The sequence below is a fragment of the Harmonia axyridis genome, chromosome 6 (assembly GCF_914767665.1).
Source record: "Harmonia axyridis chromosome 6, icHarAxyr1.1, whole genome shotgun sequence".
NCBI classification, from domain to species: Eukaryota; Metazoa; Arthropoda; class Insecta; order Coleoptera; family Coccinellidae; genus Harmonia; species Harmonia axyridis.
The window spans coordinates 27,019,855-27,037,371 of NC_059506.1; the positions used below are offsets into that span (position 1 = coordinate 27,019,855).

Consider the following 17,517-nt stretch of genomic DNA (forward strand, 5'->3'; position numbering starts at 1 on the left):
TTTGAAACACCCTGTAATGATATTTCTCAAGTTCAAGATATGCACGATATTCCTACATCATATATGCGTATACGCATAGGAGGATATTCACAGTAAACATAATTCACGTAATAGTGACTATGGAAATTCGCTTTTTTTTTCGGTTTTTTCATAATGTTTCGAAAACCATATGGACAAACGTTTCAAGAAGGAGTAATTGAGAATGGAAATCTTGATACTATCTTAGACATAAAATGAAAAAAAAGTGTTTTTTGAAAAATTGTTTTTCATTTCTTATGTAACCGGAAGTAACGGAGCTTCGAAAATAATTCAGCTCAATAGAGCATCATGAACAATGTCATATTCCAAATTTTCAGATTTCCAATAGACCCCGTTCTCCAGAAACGTCTAATAGGCAGTCGAACTTGAAACATCCTGTATAATATGAGGAAATTCTCTTCAATTTCTAGTTATTATTGCATATATCATAATTAGATTTATCCACCATATGTTGAATGATTCTAGATAAAAAAATTGGGGTGGAGTATAGAAATATTTTGTTATATATGCAATTTTATTAATTCATGGCTATACATCACTGAATACACAAATTCAATTTCTAAAACCTATCCGAAAAGATACATTCAATAATCCCTTCAGTAAAAAATAAAACAAAGAAATGAACAAGATGAAAATAACTTAATGAAATTTGAAACATTCATCCCATAAACTCATCAATAAAATAATCATGATTAAGTGAACACCTTCCATCTTAATTTTTATGTTCAACAAAAATTATGAACATCATTTTCTGGTTTACAAAATTAATTTCGTGTTAATTTCGGTTATTTTCAGGCTAATTTTAGAAGTGCGTACTTATTTTAAAACTCGAGTGGTTTGAACCCTCGACTTATTGATACAATATTTAATTTTTAAAAAAGAAACCCAACGAAACTTTTGTCCCACGTAGATAAATAATCGATGGAAATATAATGTACTTCTAGATAGTTCCTAATCCAATCAGTTATTTTTAACTCTAACTTGAACTTTTGGGGGAAAGGCTTTCGGAATTTTAATATTGTACAAATCTTTAATATTTTATTGATATATTTCTTGAGACTGCCTTATGGCCATGGAAATTTTTTACAGGATTTAATTTCTCACTTAATCAAACAATTTCAGATTTGAATTGAAACTAGTTATTGGATATTATATATTATGTGGAGAAATTCTCTTCAATTACTAGTCATTATTTTCTTTATCATAATTAGATTTATCCGCCATATGTTGAATAGTTCCAGATAAAACAAAAGGAGTGGAGTATAGAAATATTTTATTATAGCTAGAATTTTTAATTATACATTGATTATACTAAATATAGAAACTTAACCTATAGAATCTAAATACATTCATTAAATAATCCCTTCAGTAAAAAACTAAAATATAAATAAATCAAATAAATAAACAAGATCAAAATTAATAAATAAAACTCAAAACTTTCATTGATTCAAGCAGACAGAAAAAATTTTTAATTAAGTGAACACCTTCCATTTTAACTTTGATGTTCAATGAAAATTAAGTACATTTTTTGGTTTAAAAAATTAGGTTCGCAATGTAAAGGTTGACAGGATATTTCGAACCCTTAAAAATATATTACGTTCAAGTGAAACCTTTCATCTAAATTATTAGCCAACTTCTTAGGATCTTTCTCCACGAATTCTACGGGCCAGTTGGAGATCCTTGGGCATAATAGTTACACGCTTGGCATGGGTGGCACACAAATTTGTGTCTTCGAACAGACCCACCAAGTAAGCTTCGGCGGCTTCCTGTAAAATGAAAATAAATAATTAATATTATTTCAAGCAATTGTTATTGATATTGAGCATGAAAAACCTAAATGCGGAGATCAGATTTCCTTTACCAAATTTTGGAGGTAACAATTTTCAATGAACAAATTAACCATTTTGTTAAGATTTGAAAAAAAAATATGAAATTAGCCTTATATTTGAAATATCAATAAAATGTTTCTTTTCAAATATAACCATTTCATAAGTATATTGAAGAAACATCACTGATCGTCAATTTCCAAAGGAAAAATAGTAGATTTACGTCAGAAAATGTACTTACTTGAAGGGCACCAATAGTTGCCGTTTGGAAACGGAGATCAGTTTTATAATCCTGTGCTATTTCTTTGACTAAACGCTGGAATGGCGCTCTTTTGATGAGCAAGTCAGTGGATTTTTGGTATCTTCTTATTTCACGAAGAGCGACAGTGCCTGGACGGTATCTGTGAGGTTTTTTCACTCCACCAGATGTTGGAGCCGTTTTTCTCGCTGCCTTAGTAGCCAAATGTTTCCTTGGCAATTTTCCCCCTTTACCTCCAGTGGATTTACGAGCTGTTTGCTTGGTACGAGCCATGTTGAGATCTAGAGAAATAAAACAATAAGTTACAGGCATACAAGATATGTATAATTCTAAACAATGCAACTTCATATACTTCTTGAATAAATCGTTGGAATTTGGAACTAAATGATAGAATGATATTATAATAGAACTAATGAAAAAATTTGGTTTTTCGATCATATCAAAAAAATTAATAAAAATCTAAATCAAACGAAAAGGCGGTTCTGAAAGTCAGGAAACCGAACTGAAGATGAAACAACCTCTTTTAAAATGCATAAATAAATATCAAACGAAATGAAAACGAATTGATGGTGAAAAATAGATTATAGAAAAAATAATATATGAACATAAACTAACCTTGTTTGTGAAAACAAATTCAAAATTCCCTTCACTTTTGATGTACTACGTTCGCTGTCGACTCGAAACCGATATGATTGCGGAACACTAACTGAACACTAATTTGACGAACAACGGGAATACGGTACCTTACTTGATTTTTTTCGGTGTTCCACCACTGAATTTTCTAAAATTCTCTTCTTTTTCTTCTTCTGTAATATCCCTACATTACACGGGCGTAGCCAGCTTTCAGTTTTACATGGGGAGGGGGTTTCAAGACATGGGCATATACAGTAGTGATAATTACAAATTATTTTCTCAGAAATAAATCAGAGTTTGGTTTGAGTTGTATTCTTATTATGATTTCTCACGAACCTCTATAATGAAACATGAATATGGCATAGCTCGCCTCTTATTATTTTGATTTACATTCTTAATATTTTTAAAAATTATCTTTTTAACATGGTATAAACGAAAACAGCTTATTAGACGTTTATGGAGAACTAATCATAATTTGTGCTGAAATTTCTCATATTCCCTAAAATATTTCCATACTTCTCCCACTTCCGGTTATATCGAAAACAGACTACATCAAATATAGTTTAATTGATAACAATTTCAGCTATAACTTCATTAAAAACTCAAAGGTTCATGAGTTAATCTTATGGAAAAAACGGTTGCGACGAGGTCACACATTTTTTCGAATATTTCCACAGAAAAAGTATTTTTCGAAAAACCCTTTTTCATTTTTGATTCTGCATATCCGTAGTATTATGAGAATGTTTGAGGTTTGGACCATAAATGTACAGGGTGTTTATCAGATGATCATGAACATGGACAAATCAAATTCATCAAAATTCAAGATTTCGAAATTTTGGATCCTATATTTTTTATTATTTCAGTCAATTCTACGTATAAAAAGAGGGTGGCCGTTTTGTCCGATATGTGTGGAGAAGTCGATGGTAATTCTTCTATATCAGACATTTTGATAATAAAAATATCGTAGGGTATATGTAATGTATTCTACGAAAATATGACTACTGATTTTGACAAATGAAACAATTAGATAGGAATTTAAAGGAAATGTCAAATGATTAGCTGCTTGATTGAAATATTATTGGTTTCTTTGATTAAAAACCTATATCGTTATGCAAAATTTCTATCATAATGGATACCATTATGAAACGGATTAGGGCTGTAAAAGTGTGTAGAAAAAAAAATATCTTTTTAATTTTCGATCCTCGCAATACGCTTCTACTATAACTTGGTTCGGACCAAAAATGTATAATGTGTTCATGAGAAGAAAATGAACTCTGACATCACAAATTCATCAGAATTCAGAATTTTCAAATTACAACCTATATTTTTTTATTTTTTCTGTTCATTCTACGTATAAAAATAAAAGGCGTTACTCAGGTAAAAAATATATCTAAAATAAAAACTTTAGGTAGAAGTTATTGAGGATGAACTTGATATTCGAAAAAATTGCAGTTTCTTATTGATTGGAGTAGTTTGTTACTTCCGGAAAGTACAGAAAGAAACTGAAATGCGATATATCCACTAAATTTGACATTTCATCAATGAGTTTTCATTCATATTAATTGCAAGTGATTAATTGAAAAATTTTACTAGTCTCTTAAAGTTTTCTTTTAAGGTATAGGGTTTGCTTGAGTAAGTCCCCTTGATTTACACTTATAATTGTCTGAAAGAATAAAAAGTATAAGTTGTAATTTGAAGAATCTTGATTTTGATGAATTTGTGTTGTCTAAGTTCATTATCTTCTCATATTTCCGCCAAACCACAAACAATCTCATAATACAACTTATTGGTAGGATCGAAAATTAAGTAGGTTTTTTCGCAATGAACTTTTCCTACAGAAATATTCAAAAAAAGGTGAGTCCTCATTGCCATCATTTTTATTATGAGAAACTCATAAACCATTGAGTTTTCACCTAATTTATAGCATATTGTAGAAATTGTCATCAAATAAGCTATCTATCTAATAATACGACAATATACTGGGTGTGCCCTTTAAAATAAGAAAGTAGTAGTTAGTTAAAGGCTCGGTTTAAGGTATAAACGGAAGGAGTTGATATTTGAAAATATTTCGAGGAGAATGATTATTGTCTCAAACCGCAACATGCAATTTGTCAAAACAAAATTCCGATTAATATATGTTAAACGTCTAATAGTAGTTGAGAAACATAATTTAGGCAATTTCCTCCATTGAAAAATATAAAATTATCTCTGAAATTTTATTTTTGATTTTTTTTAAAGATATTCCCTTTTGCATTTTTGGTGTTGAAACTGACCTTAAAGGAGAATTTGGAAATACTGACTCCTCCCATAAATATCATTTCTTTCTATTAATGTAAAGTAACTATATTTTTATATATATATTTTTTAATAGATTCTTAATAATATTTCTAATAGTTTTTTTCAATACCTACTTCTCTCTTCATTCCTTATTCTATAATCTTCACCTAGACGAAAGAATATGACCGCAGGCCACAGATCTATTTTCAGTGGCACACATTTGTATTTGATACGCTTGAATGAGTTATAGGAATTTCTTAGAAAATTAATGAGAGAGTTGTTTTATCTAGGTACTTTTGAGAAGGTTACCATTTCTATTCATTGTAAAAGATTTCCATGAATGGCTTCTATTATTGTAATCCACTGTTATTACTTACTTTACTTACAAGTCCATTAGGTATTCGATTTGGGATGTCCGTTGTAATAGTTTATGATGATGACCTCGTTAAGCAAATTTGCTAAAAGCTCAGAGTTTATTGTATTAGTTAGAATTTCTTTCGGTTTTAAATGTCTTTTATAAAAAATAATAAGTCCTCCGAAAATATTTTTGGGTTCATTAATTAACTGAAAGTTTTTCAATTTTAGATTCTTGTCAAAGTTTGCAATTTTAGATTTTCTGTATGCAAATAATTTCTATTTCAATTTCCTAGAATTCAAAGTTCATTACTTTGTTAAAAATGCCGTTGGCATTAATTGAATTAATGTCTTGTTGTGAAGCTTGCGGCCCAATCAAATGAAAGTATGCAATTTCATATTTTTGTCAAAGTTTGCAATTTTAGATTTCCTGTAGGCAAATAATTTTCATTTTAATTTCTTTTGTTTGTATTTAAAAATCATTAACTTTGTTAAAAATGCCGTTGTTATTCCATTTAAATGAATTAATGTTTCGTTTTGAGGGTCTGTAAGCCAGTGAACAAACCCATTAGGAGGTATTCGATTTCGGATGTGTCTATCGGACTTTGATGTCCTATGTAACAAGTTATGATGATGACCTTGTTAAGGATAATCGAGAAGATAATTTCCTACCGGTTTTAAATGTTTTTAATAATGAATAATCAGCCTTCCGTGCTTATTTTTGGGTTCATCAATTGAATAAAATTTTGCAATTTTAGATTTTTGTACAAGTTAAGAATTTTAGATTCTCGTTTGCGAATAATTTATAGTTCAATTATTTTTGTTAGTAATTCAAGTTCACTTACTTTGTTAAAAATGCCGTTGACATTCCATTAATTAAAATTAAATTGATTTCTTTTTTTGAGGCTCTGTAAAACATATTTTTCCATTGAAATCCGAAGAATCAGTACTCTATTTCACAGGGAAGTTGTACAGCCGAATTTTTCTTCAATTTCCAAATTCTGAAATTAGTTTTGACAAGTTAAATGCATAAAAAAGTTAATTCGATCATAACTTGATCTATCGATTTTTTGAGGATAAGGCTTCTGGAATTGTATAATTTCAAAAATCTTCAATATCTTAATTGATATATTTATTAAGACTGCTATAGATTCTCGGGGATCTTTCACTGGATTCAATTTCTTCTATATTCAAACCTTTTCAGATCTGAATAAAAAATAGTATTTGAATAATATATACAGGGTGTTTCAAGTTTGACTGCCTATTAGAAGTTTCTGGAGAACGGGGCCCATTTGAAATCTAAAAATTCGGTATATGACATTGTTTATGATACCCTATTAAGCTAAAATATTCTCGAAGCTCCGGAAATTGACCCAACGTATACATAAATTCATAAAATCTCGAATAACTCTTGAATTATTGAATTTGGGACCATTATCATGTTTGGTCATTACCTCCATTTTTCTCCGTAGAATTGAACGCAAACGTAAAAAAATAGGGTTCTTATTTGAAAATTGAAAGTTATGATAAAATTTTTTTCACAGTTTTTGGCACAATATTTGAAACACCCTGTGATAATATTTCCCAAGTTCAAGATATGCACGATATTCCTACATCATATATGCGTATACGCATACGAGGATATTTACAGTAAACATAATTCACGTAATAGTGACTATGGAAATTCGCTTTTTTTCGGTTTTTTCTTAATATTTCGAAAACCATATGGACAAACGTAATCATTTTAAGAAGGAGTAATTGAGAAAGGAAATCTTGATAATAATAATAAGACATAAAATGAAAAAAAAGTGTTTTTTGAAAAATTGTTTTTCATTTCTTATGTAACCGGCAGTACCGGAGCTTCGAAAATAATTCAGATTAATAGAGCATCATGAACAATGCCATATTCCAAATTTTCAGATTTCAAATAGGCCCCGTTCTCCAGAAACGTCTAATAGGCAGTCGAACTTGAAACATCCTGTATTATATGAGGAAATTCTCTTCAATTTCTAGTTATTATTGCATATATCATAATTAGATTTATCCGCCATATGTTGAATTATTCTAGATAACAAATTGAAATATTTTGTTATATATGCAATTTTATTAATTCATGGCTATACATCACTGAATACACAAATTTAATTTTTAAAACCTATCCGAAAAGATACATTCAATAATCCCTTCAGTAAAAAAATAAAACAAAGAAATGAACAAGATGAAAATAACTTAATGAAACTTGAAACATTCATCCAATAAACCCGTCAGTAAAATAATCATGATTAAGTGAACACCTTCCATCTTAATTTTTATGTTCAACAAAAATTATGAACATCATTTTCTGGTTTACAAAATTAATTTCGTGTTAATTTCGGTTATTTGCAGGCTAATTTTAGAAGTGCGTACTTATTTTACAACTCGAGTGGTTTGAACCCTCGACTTATTGATACAATATTTAATTTTTAAAAAAGAACCCAATGAAACTTTTGTCCCACGTAGATAAATAATCGATGAAAATATAATGTACTTCTAGATAGTTCCTAATCCAATCAGTTATTTTTAACTCTAACTCGAACTTTTGGTGGAAAGGCTTTTCGAAATTTTAATATTTTACAAATCTTTAATATTTTATCGATATATTTCTTAAGACTGCCTTATGGCCGTGGAGATTTTTTACAGGATTTAATTTCTTCCTTTATCAAACAATTTTAGATTTGAATTGAATCTAGTTATTGGATATTATATATTATGTGGAGAAATTCTCTTCAAATACTAGTCATTATTCTCTTTCTCATAATTAGATTTAACCGCCATATGTTGAATAGTTTCAGATAAAACAAATGGAGTGGAGTAAAGAAATATTTTATTTTAACTAGAATTTATTGATTGAAATTTACATTGATTATACTAAATATAGAAACCTAACCTATAGAATTCATTCAATAATTCTTTCAGTAAAAAAATTAAATATAAATGAAGCAAATAAATAAACAAGATCAAAATTAATTAATGAAACTTAAAACATTCATCCATTTAAGCAGTCAGAAAAAAATTTTGATTGAGTGAACACCTTTCATCTCAACTTTGATGTTCAATGAAAATTAAGTACATTTTTTGGTTTACAACCATTTCGAACCGAAGGAAAAAATAAATTTTTATGATTGTATAAATGAGTCTCCCTCTTAGGTTCTTTTTCCATGAAGTCTTCGGGCCAGAAAAAGATCCTTTGGCATAATTGTGACACGCTTGGCATGGACAGCATACAAATTCATGTCTTCAAACAAACTTACAAGATAGGCCTCGCTGGCTTCCTGTAATGAAAAAAAAATTATAATTAATATCATGTGTATTAATATTTCATTGATATTAAGTATGATAGAAAATAGTGTTTTTTTTTCCAAACTTCGGAGGTTAAACCTCTAAATGCACAAATTAACCCTTTTGTCAAGATTTTTGAAGATTTTGGGACTAGCCATATTTTTGAGACCTCAATTGAATTGATATTTTCTAAGATCTAAACACGTTTCATGAAGAAATTAAAGAGACTGGTGGTCAATTTCCAAAGGAAAATAATATGATTTACACAAGAAAATGTAATTTTTCATAAACGTCTAATAGGCCATCGTAATGAATCATCCAATATATCCCCCGAGAAAATATAACCAAAGGTAGAAATAAATATATAAAATTCTGTCGAGAAACAGTTGAAAAGTAAACCTGATATTATCTCTAATATTGCCTCATTAAGATGATTTTAAAAGAAATTTACTTTTGATTTTTGTGTGATGAAATTCCATTAAAAGGAAAAGTTGGAAACACAAATTCCTCCCATAATATATTGTATATTTTATGATTTATGGTTTCTCTTTATTATTGCTCTGGGCTCTGGGAAGTACACAACATTTTCCAAAAACCTATTCAAATCAAATAATGTATTTTGAATAGTTTTTAGCATTGGGCCATCGTATAAATTGCAATATCAAGTGCAAAGGTAAACTAAAATCAAATTTAATTAAATATTGATCTTGTGGATGAAATTCTACAGAGTGTACTAGAATTATGAAAGTGAAGGGACATCAGTAAAACACAATTCAATTTATTTGTTATATTCTGTGACTTTCGATTTAGGAACGATGCCATCTTCAGATCAGCTGAAATACAGAAATTGGACAATTTATATAAAGTTTCCTAAAGAATATGAAGCATTATTCATTTTTTCAACTATATCAGGTGGTCATACAATTATTCATCTTCGCTGCTTTTGGATATTTCTCATTAGTATTGTTCCTAGGACAGTGTTAATAGACGAGATAATTTTATGACAATTGAAGGTTCGTAGATACGACCTTGAGAAATATGTTTATTAATGCGTTCCTTGAGATTTAATTGTATTTCAGAAACTGTTTTCCGTTATATGTATTGCTTCAATAAACTCATTTATTCATTATTCATTCATTTGTGAATGCCCGAGGGATATTCGGCGGAAAATTAAAAAAAAAAAATTTGTGACTTTATTGAAATTTAACTACACAGGTTCGTTGCTGTTTTCTACTATAGATGATTTATTATACCATTGCATCGTAGGCATCTCGGGTTGATTTAATTACTATATTGTTAAACGGGTCAATCATAATGTTATAGTTATTTTATTATATTATATTATTATTATTATAGTACTTTTTTGCAAGAGTTTGCTCAAAACGTTCCACATTGTCTTCACCGTTGCTTCTTTATATTCGGTCCCGTCTTTCTTTCTCATATTGACCAACTAATCTTTTAGTATCAACGTCAATTCCGTGTGCTTGTACAACAGAAGAAGACATTAGGTCGATATACGGGGTGAATTAAAGAGAAAGCTGCAGAAAAATTTTTAAGAATTGATGACAGTTGATATCAATTGTGTAAACTTAAAGCTCAATATCGTTTAAGACACTATTTTCAATGCGCAACGACTTTTGTGTATCAAAATTAAAATAATAGTCAATTTATCACCACTTTTCAATTCTATGAATCTCAAATATTTTCCTACATGGTAGCAATTCTTCAGATATTAAGTTTTCAATGATTGAAATTCTAAAAATGACACTCATATCACTTATAAAGTGGATGAAGTTCTAGGAATTCCAGAAATTAATGGATTACAGTAAGATATTTAAGATAGTTGCTAACTTTCAATTGTTGATTCAATATTATTATTTTCTGAGATTCTGAGGATGTTAGCCATAACTTTAATTTTTGTCATGTAGAATTTCAAAATTATGGTTGTACGTATGTTCTAATTCTAATAAGTGAATGAAAATGAAGAATTGTTCTTGCTGTTAGGGGGAACTATTGAAATGTTCATTGATTCAAATATGAATGGGTCTTTCCGTTTGTCTAATATATACCTTTTGGCGATCATTTTTGGTTAATAATTAAGGTTTCGTAGGGAGTTGGACAAAAACTTTTTCTTGTTTTATAACTACTTCGAGAACACTACAGAATTATTGGTTAATTAATATACTCCTGATTTATCATCTTCTGATATAAGTCAATCATATTCTTAAAGTATTTCGTGTGTGAAATGTAGTATTCATCCAAGTTTATAAATTTTAATTTTCATATGGTTTAAAATTGGCGATCCTTTAAATGGGATCAGAAGGGTAATGACTGCCAAAATTCGTAACAATTAAGGTTGCAGCCCTCAGGTAGAAACCTGAAAGTCCCAGTCATCATCTCCCATCTGAACTATCAGAAGGATCGATTTTTGTAGAGCATCGTATTCAACTTTAAACCAAACAGTTGAGAAAGCAAAGTAATTTATAACTTAGTGTGGCCTCTACCGGATAAATTTGGAAGTAACGTGAGAAAAGTATAATTTGATAGGAAGTAAAATCTTGGGAAAGTAAAATATAGAAAAATTGCAGAAAAAGACATAGGGAAGATATTTTGCAAGTAAAATTCCATCTAATATTTTCTGAAGAAGCAGAATATAGGTATTTTTTAAACTACAAAGTTCCTATTCTTATTTGAATGTACAAATATAATATTTTATCACAATAGAGATTCGAGGTTATTAGGATCTATCTTGAACAGAAATTGATTGATTTATTCAAGATTTCGATTAGCAAATCATTGGAAATATTGTTAATAAATGAATAATTTAATAGCTAAATAAACTTAAATATTTGTTTACATTTCCAATGCAACTGATATACATATAGGTTATTTCTTCTCTTCTAATATATAAAATTCTTCTGTCACGGGGTGCGTAATCGAACTTCTCCGAAACGGCTCGACCGATTTTCGTGATCCTTAGCGAGGATATTAGTCAGGGGGGAAAATCAAACAACATCTATTTTTCATCCCCCTAAATGTTAAGGGTGGTCCACCCCTTAATTTTTTTTTTTATTTTTCAGACAAAATTTTTTGTTTTTATTTTTTTATGATACATCATACAAAAATACATGCAACCCTAAATTTTCACCCCTCTACGATCAACCCTTATTTTTTATTTGGTAATTAAAAAGTTTTATTTTTTTTGCAAGAATTTTTTTTTATTTTGTCTTGACTTATAATGAAAAATCTCATATGACTCTCAATTTTTCACCCCTCTACGTTCAACCCTTATTTTTATTTGTTAATTATAAGCTTTAATTTTTTGGCAAAAATTTTTTTTTATTCTATCATGACTTTAAATGAAAAATCTCATATTACTCTCAATTTTCACCCCTCTACGATCAACCCCTATTTTTTTTTGTGAATTATAAACTTTAATTTTTTGGCAAAATTTTTTTCTTTATTCTGTCGACTTAAAGAAAAAATCTGATTATACTCTCAATTTTTCATCCCTCTACGATTAACCACTTTTTTTTATTTGTTAATTATAAACTTCAATTTTTTTGGTAAGAATTATTTTTAATTTGTCATGACAGAATAAAAAATTTCATATCTCTCTCAATTTTCACTCTTATACGATCAACCCCTATTTTCAAATCCCAATTTTTATCGTTTTCAATCTATCCACAGATCCGCAATAAGGTTGCAAGATGTCAATCAAATATTATAATTGTAGTAAACTTTTTCCAAGTTCGTTTATGTTTTCGAAACTATTCGTATAAAATAAATATAGATTCGAATTTTGTAGAAATAAGTGAAAAGCATAGAAATAATCAGATTGACGGAAGGACACTGCTCTTGTTATAGAAAGTTCAATTTTTCTGTGCTCGTCAACAGTTGAAACCATAGAAATATTGAGACTCTTAAGTAAAAAAAGGTTTTTGACCATTTTCTGTTATTTATTTTGATACGAATCATACGATGTTAATGTTTTTGAAATCAGGAAAATTAAGCTTCCAGAAAATGGCACAAAAATCTAGTGTTCCTATTTGAAAAAACATAACTTTGGGTCATAGCTTCGTAATTAAAAACCCTTTTGGAAATACGAGCACGCCTCTGGATTCTACGTTAAAAAGTGTCTGTATAATGTTTTAATTTCAGAGCTCTATCATCAGTATTAGCGGAGACATAAATATTTTTCGATATCGCCATTCTTCCAATTTTCCCTCATAACTCGAAAACAAAAGAAGGTGGCCAAAAATGAATACCACCCTTGTTAGTTTCTCAGAAAAAGAGACCGAGAATGGGGTATCATATTTTGTCTATCTCATCTGGTTTAAAAGTTGTAGTGCTAAAACATCGAAATTTGCCCACCCTGTACACAATGGCCAAAAGAAAACTGGCAATCGATGTTTTTGGTGAAATCGTAAACGCTAAAAAACCATCAATTTTTTGCACTGGTAAAAAAGGGAAAAATTAGATAATGAATATAGTTTCTAATTCTTCACGAAACCGACATAAAAAAAATTATTTTTGGTTATTTGTGAAGTTCTAGATTTGTTCTTCATTTTGCAAAAAGCGGGTTGAAAATATGTTCTTGTTTCAATTGATAATTACAACCCTTATATTCACTCCAACGATCTAGTTTCAACGCTTTGATGATTTTATAAAATTTAAATTTGAAAAATTTTTGCCCTACAAAATTCTATTAATTTAATAATAATAACTCAATCATAGAGTGAACTAATGAAAATAGATTGGTTCCATCAAAATGAACCTATAAACAAAGGGTAGGTCAATAAATAAAACAGGCTTTTGTTACTTGTTAATTTTTAATATCAATACATCAATTTACTGAAATTTACTTTTCAGATTATTTTTTTCAGTTTTCCTGTATTGAATTTTTCTACTTTGTGAGTGGTATATGGAAGTTATTTATATGGCACACTGAATACGAATTATTTATAATTTCTGAGTGAAGAGTAACAATAAAATATTCATTTCAATATTCACCGAAGTGAATGTACCATTTCTGCAAATTCCAAAGTCTGTAGAATTTTATCATTTATATATTTTGTTCTCACTTCACAAATACATATATCTAAAACTAACTAATCAGATAAATCTATTAGATATCTTGAAAAATCATCTTATAAAAGTTCTTCTAGGAGAAACATGTTCAAATCTGTACTAAAAAAATTGGTTTCGTAGGTTCAGCTCATCAACTGAAACTATTCTACAAATTGGTCTACTTTCATACAAAGATCTATAAAAACCACCTTCAATTTCTGATAAAAAATATACGGTTACCCACTAATACGATGTATGAACTTCTTTGAAACATAGTCAAATATACCTAATCAATAATTTTGATAATATCTCTTGTTGTCATGGAAGAGAAGACAAACATTTTTTGAGGGCACAATGTTGCGAAAGCTAAAAGAGTCTATTTTAGTCATTATATACAGAACAACTATTTCTACGGATATATTTTTGGGAGGATATTCTCAACTTTTCATTTAATTTATTAGGAAGTTTCTGGATTGGATTTTTAAATGCAACATTATCTGTCAAGAAATTAACCATTTTTTAGTGACAAACTAAAACTATCGATGATTTTGGTTATCAATATTTCCTTGTATTAGAGGGATTCCAATGTTGAAGCATCTCAACATAAAAAAAAACATAAAAATTCCTAAATTTGAATGAATGAAAATAGCGATGACGAATTTCAGATATGTTTATGCATGATCAACATTTCAGAAAATGATAAATTATTGTCCAAATCTATATTCACTTACATTAAGTACATTCACAATATGAATTCTACATTTTTTGAAGCTCTAAAAATACTACTGATATGTCAATATCAAATTTAAATAGGGGAAGGATATTTCGAGTTTTTCTAACTCAGTCAATTCATTTTTATTTCTAACAAATTTCACTGATTCAGGAAGGGTAAGACTCTTCAAACATTCATGAACAGTCAAATTACATAGTCATCAAATTTTGCCATTACATGTTGGTTCTTTTTTTGCTTCATTTTTCAGTCCCAATAATTCATTCTAAGCCTTATTTGATAGCCAATATGTTCGAGTGAGATGCCTCACCACAATAAACTTTTATTTATTCCTCAAAATGTGGATATTGTGTTGTTTTATCATTAGAAAAATAAGGAACTTATTCTATAGATAATATTTAATAGATGAACGAATGAATATAATATGCATTTTCTTATAACTGAAATTTCTATCCCAACGTTTTTGCGAATAAAATTGGATTGGTATTCTTTTCAGTATAAATAAATGGATTTCATTAAAAGTAACGTATATCTAGGAAAGAGAAGTTAATATGACAAAAAATTAGAAAAGCCAGTTGAATTTACACAGCTACTAAATTGGTTGTTCCAAAAAACATTAACGGTAAAGACATGCCATTACAAATGTTGGACAGGGTGCAAGTTATCACCTAATTAGTGTAAATTATACTACAGTATATAAACTCGATATGTAGGGGTTTTCAAATAGGAATGATGAAATGGCCATAATTTGTCTCAAGTCATTTGTGTATGAAATTTAATCATGGAAAGATAATATCTATCTTTCCATAACGTTTAAAAATTGTTGAATTGTTTTTTTTAAATCAATGTTAATTTGCAAATTAACTGAATGCGGTCGTCCATGAATTTTTCTAATTTCTCTTAGTATTCACAAATGAGCACCGATTTTGATGAAATAATTCAACAATTTCGAAACGTTGTTGAAGCGTGTATCTTTCTTTGATTAAATTGCATAACCTACCGAACACAAGTGACATAAGGAATGTCTGATAATAACACAGTGTTGTCAAACTAACCATTCAAAATTGAATCATTTTTGGAAAACCCTAAATGAGAGTGATGCGTTCATATTTCTCAAAAAAAAACATTGTCAACAGGTGATTTAACACCAATGACAAAATATCAAGAAACGAATATATGAGATCAATCATTCTCAAAGCATGTTGGCTATCATTTATATTAACAAATCCTTTACAAGTATCTATTAAAATGAGTCAGGTGCAGCTAGTCTTGGCTCTGGTGGACGATAATCATTTATTTCTTCTCCTAAAGGTGCACATTGGTGTGGAGAACATGTTATTTTTGCCCCTTCGCCACATATACACTCTACGCAGTTTCCTGTGTCATGAGGAAGTTTATCGCCTATTCTATACTCCACCCCTGTAAATGGAAATTATTGCATGAGGAAATATATCAAGAGTATTTAACGTTATATTAACTTGATCAACCATTGAATTTAATAACCATGAAATTATATATAGCTTTTAATGGGTTTGATATCCGATTACTCTATTGAATGGCCCAGTTATTCAGTGAAAATTTGGTGATTTCGAAGGTTATCGAAGACTAAATTATATGAACCTATTTTACGAATAGTCATCAATTATCGTGTAGTTTAGAGTTAGAAATATGGGCTATGCAAGAGACGTAATTTTGTCAAATTCAATATTTAGATGGCCAACAGACAATTTTTTAATTCCGGAAAATGTACCTCCTCCAGCCGGACTCGAACTCGCAACCTCCGAATCATCTTCCTTGGTAGCTCAGTTGGTGAGACCGCTTGACTAGTAATTCGGAGGTTGCGGCTTCGAGTCCCGATCGAGAAGGTACTTTTTCAGGAATTGAAAAATTGTCAGTTAGTCTTCAAATATTATGCTTTTTATAAATAATTTTTTATATGTAGAATTCTATTGATAACATCAGTCTCTATTCTTCACCAAGTCGCCAAAAAGGGAGGTTATATGATACAAAAATGTTCGTAGAACTCAGATATATTTACACAACCAAAATTATATCGAACATGAAGGGATTTTCCAACCAATTCTGTCAATCATGCGTACGAAACAAGAAATAGAGACGTCTTGCAGATCCCAATGCATCGTCTGAGGCGAATACAGCAGGGCATTGACTTGAGTTGCTCCAAATTGTATAATAAGCTTTCTTTGGAGTTTCGTAGCAAGGCTCAGATGAACTTCAGAAGAGATGTGAAAGTATTGCTTTCAAATGAAACAATATATTCTATTGGAGAGTTCTTTTTGAGAAAGATAATGTTATAGTAATTGTGTTTGTTTCATTGTGTTTCTTTACATCTCACTCACTTGTGATTTTTTATATTTTCTGTAGACACCATTTGTAAAGTTGATTACGAATAAAGGAATATCTATCTATCTATGACGCCAAAAAAAATTGCTAATGTGTTAAAACAGTTTGCCTACCATATTAGGCCAATTGAAAAGTCCCCGGTCTGATGCACAGATGGCGGTGCTAGTATTAAATCCATATGATTTTTAGTAAGTACCAACCTTCAAACGATACATGTCAAAATTTGACAGCAGTCCGAGCATTAGATTGTGAGATATTGCGTTATGAGTGTAGCTACTTTTTTTAATTGAAAAAAAAATGGAAACTAAAGAATTTCGTGTGCTGATAAAATATTGCTTTTTGAAGGGAAAAATACAGTTGAAGCAAAATCTTGGCTTGATGAAGAGTTTCCGGGGTCTGCACCAGGAAAATCAACCATCATTGATTGGTATGCTAAGTTTAAACATGGTAAAATGATCACCGAAGAAGGCGAACGCAGTGGACGTCCAGAAGAGACTGTCACCGACGAAAAAATCTAAGAAGTTCACAAAATAATTTTGAATTACCGTAAAGTGAAGTTGATCGAGATAGCAGACATTGTGAAGATATCATCTGAACGTGTACATCATATCTTTCACGAATATTTGTACATAAGAAAACTGTGTGCAAAA

The 17,517-nt window shown here is 29.6% G+C and overlaps 2 protein-coding genes and 1 non-coding gene across 3 annotated transcripts in view; all 3 read right to left on the bottom strand.

The window, feature by feature from the left end:
• Nucleotides 1-1,567: 1,567 nt before the first annotated feature.
• LOC123682341 (histone H3.3 type 1-like) lies at nt 1,568-2,397 on the bottom strand. Its single transcript, XM_045620907.1, has 2 exons — nt 2,107-2,397; nt 1,568-1,805 (listed from the first exon to the last, which is right to left on the bottom strand). Exons 1-2 carry the CDS (start codon nt 2,395-2,397, stop codon nt 1,677-1,679), a joined length of 420 nt encoding a protein of 139 aa, XP_045476863.1. The 3' UTR covers nt 1,568-1,676.
• An 8,623-nt stretch (nt 2,398-11,020) lies between these two features.
• On the bottom strand, nt 11,021-11,128 carry LOC123683537. Its single transcript, XR_006748011.1, has one exon. It is a non-coding gene; the product is annotated as a small nucleolar RNA U13 (small nucleolar RNA).
• A 2,405-nt stretch (nt 11,129-13,533) lies between these two features.
• Nucleotides 13,534-17,517, bottom strand: part of LOC123682738 — a 387,699-nt gene continuing 383,715 nt past the window's right edge. The window contains exon 5 of the mRNA XM_045621507.1: nt 13,534-15,925. Coding sequence (XP_045477463.1) covers nt 15,750-15,925 — 176 coding nt within the window. The 3' untranslated portion in view covers nt 13,534-15,749. The remainder of the gene's footprint in view (nt 15,926-17,517) is intronic.

Coding starts and splice junctions, on each gene's coding strand:
- LOC123682341 (XM_045620907.1), bottom strand. CDS start 2,397: ATGGCTCGTACCAAGCAAACAGCTCGTAAATCCACTGGAGGTAAAGGG. Junction 1,806..2,106: donor CAACTATTGGTGCCCTTCAA/GTAAGTACATTT, acceptor TTCATTTTACAG/GAAGCCGCCGAAGCTTACTT.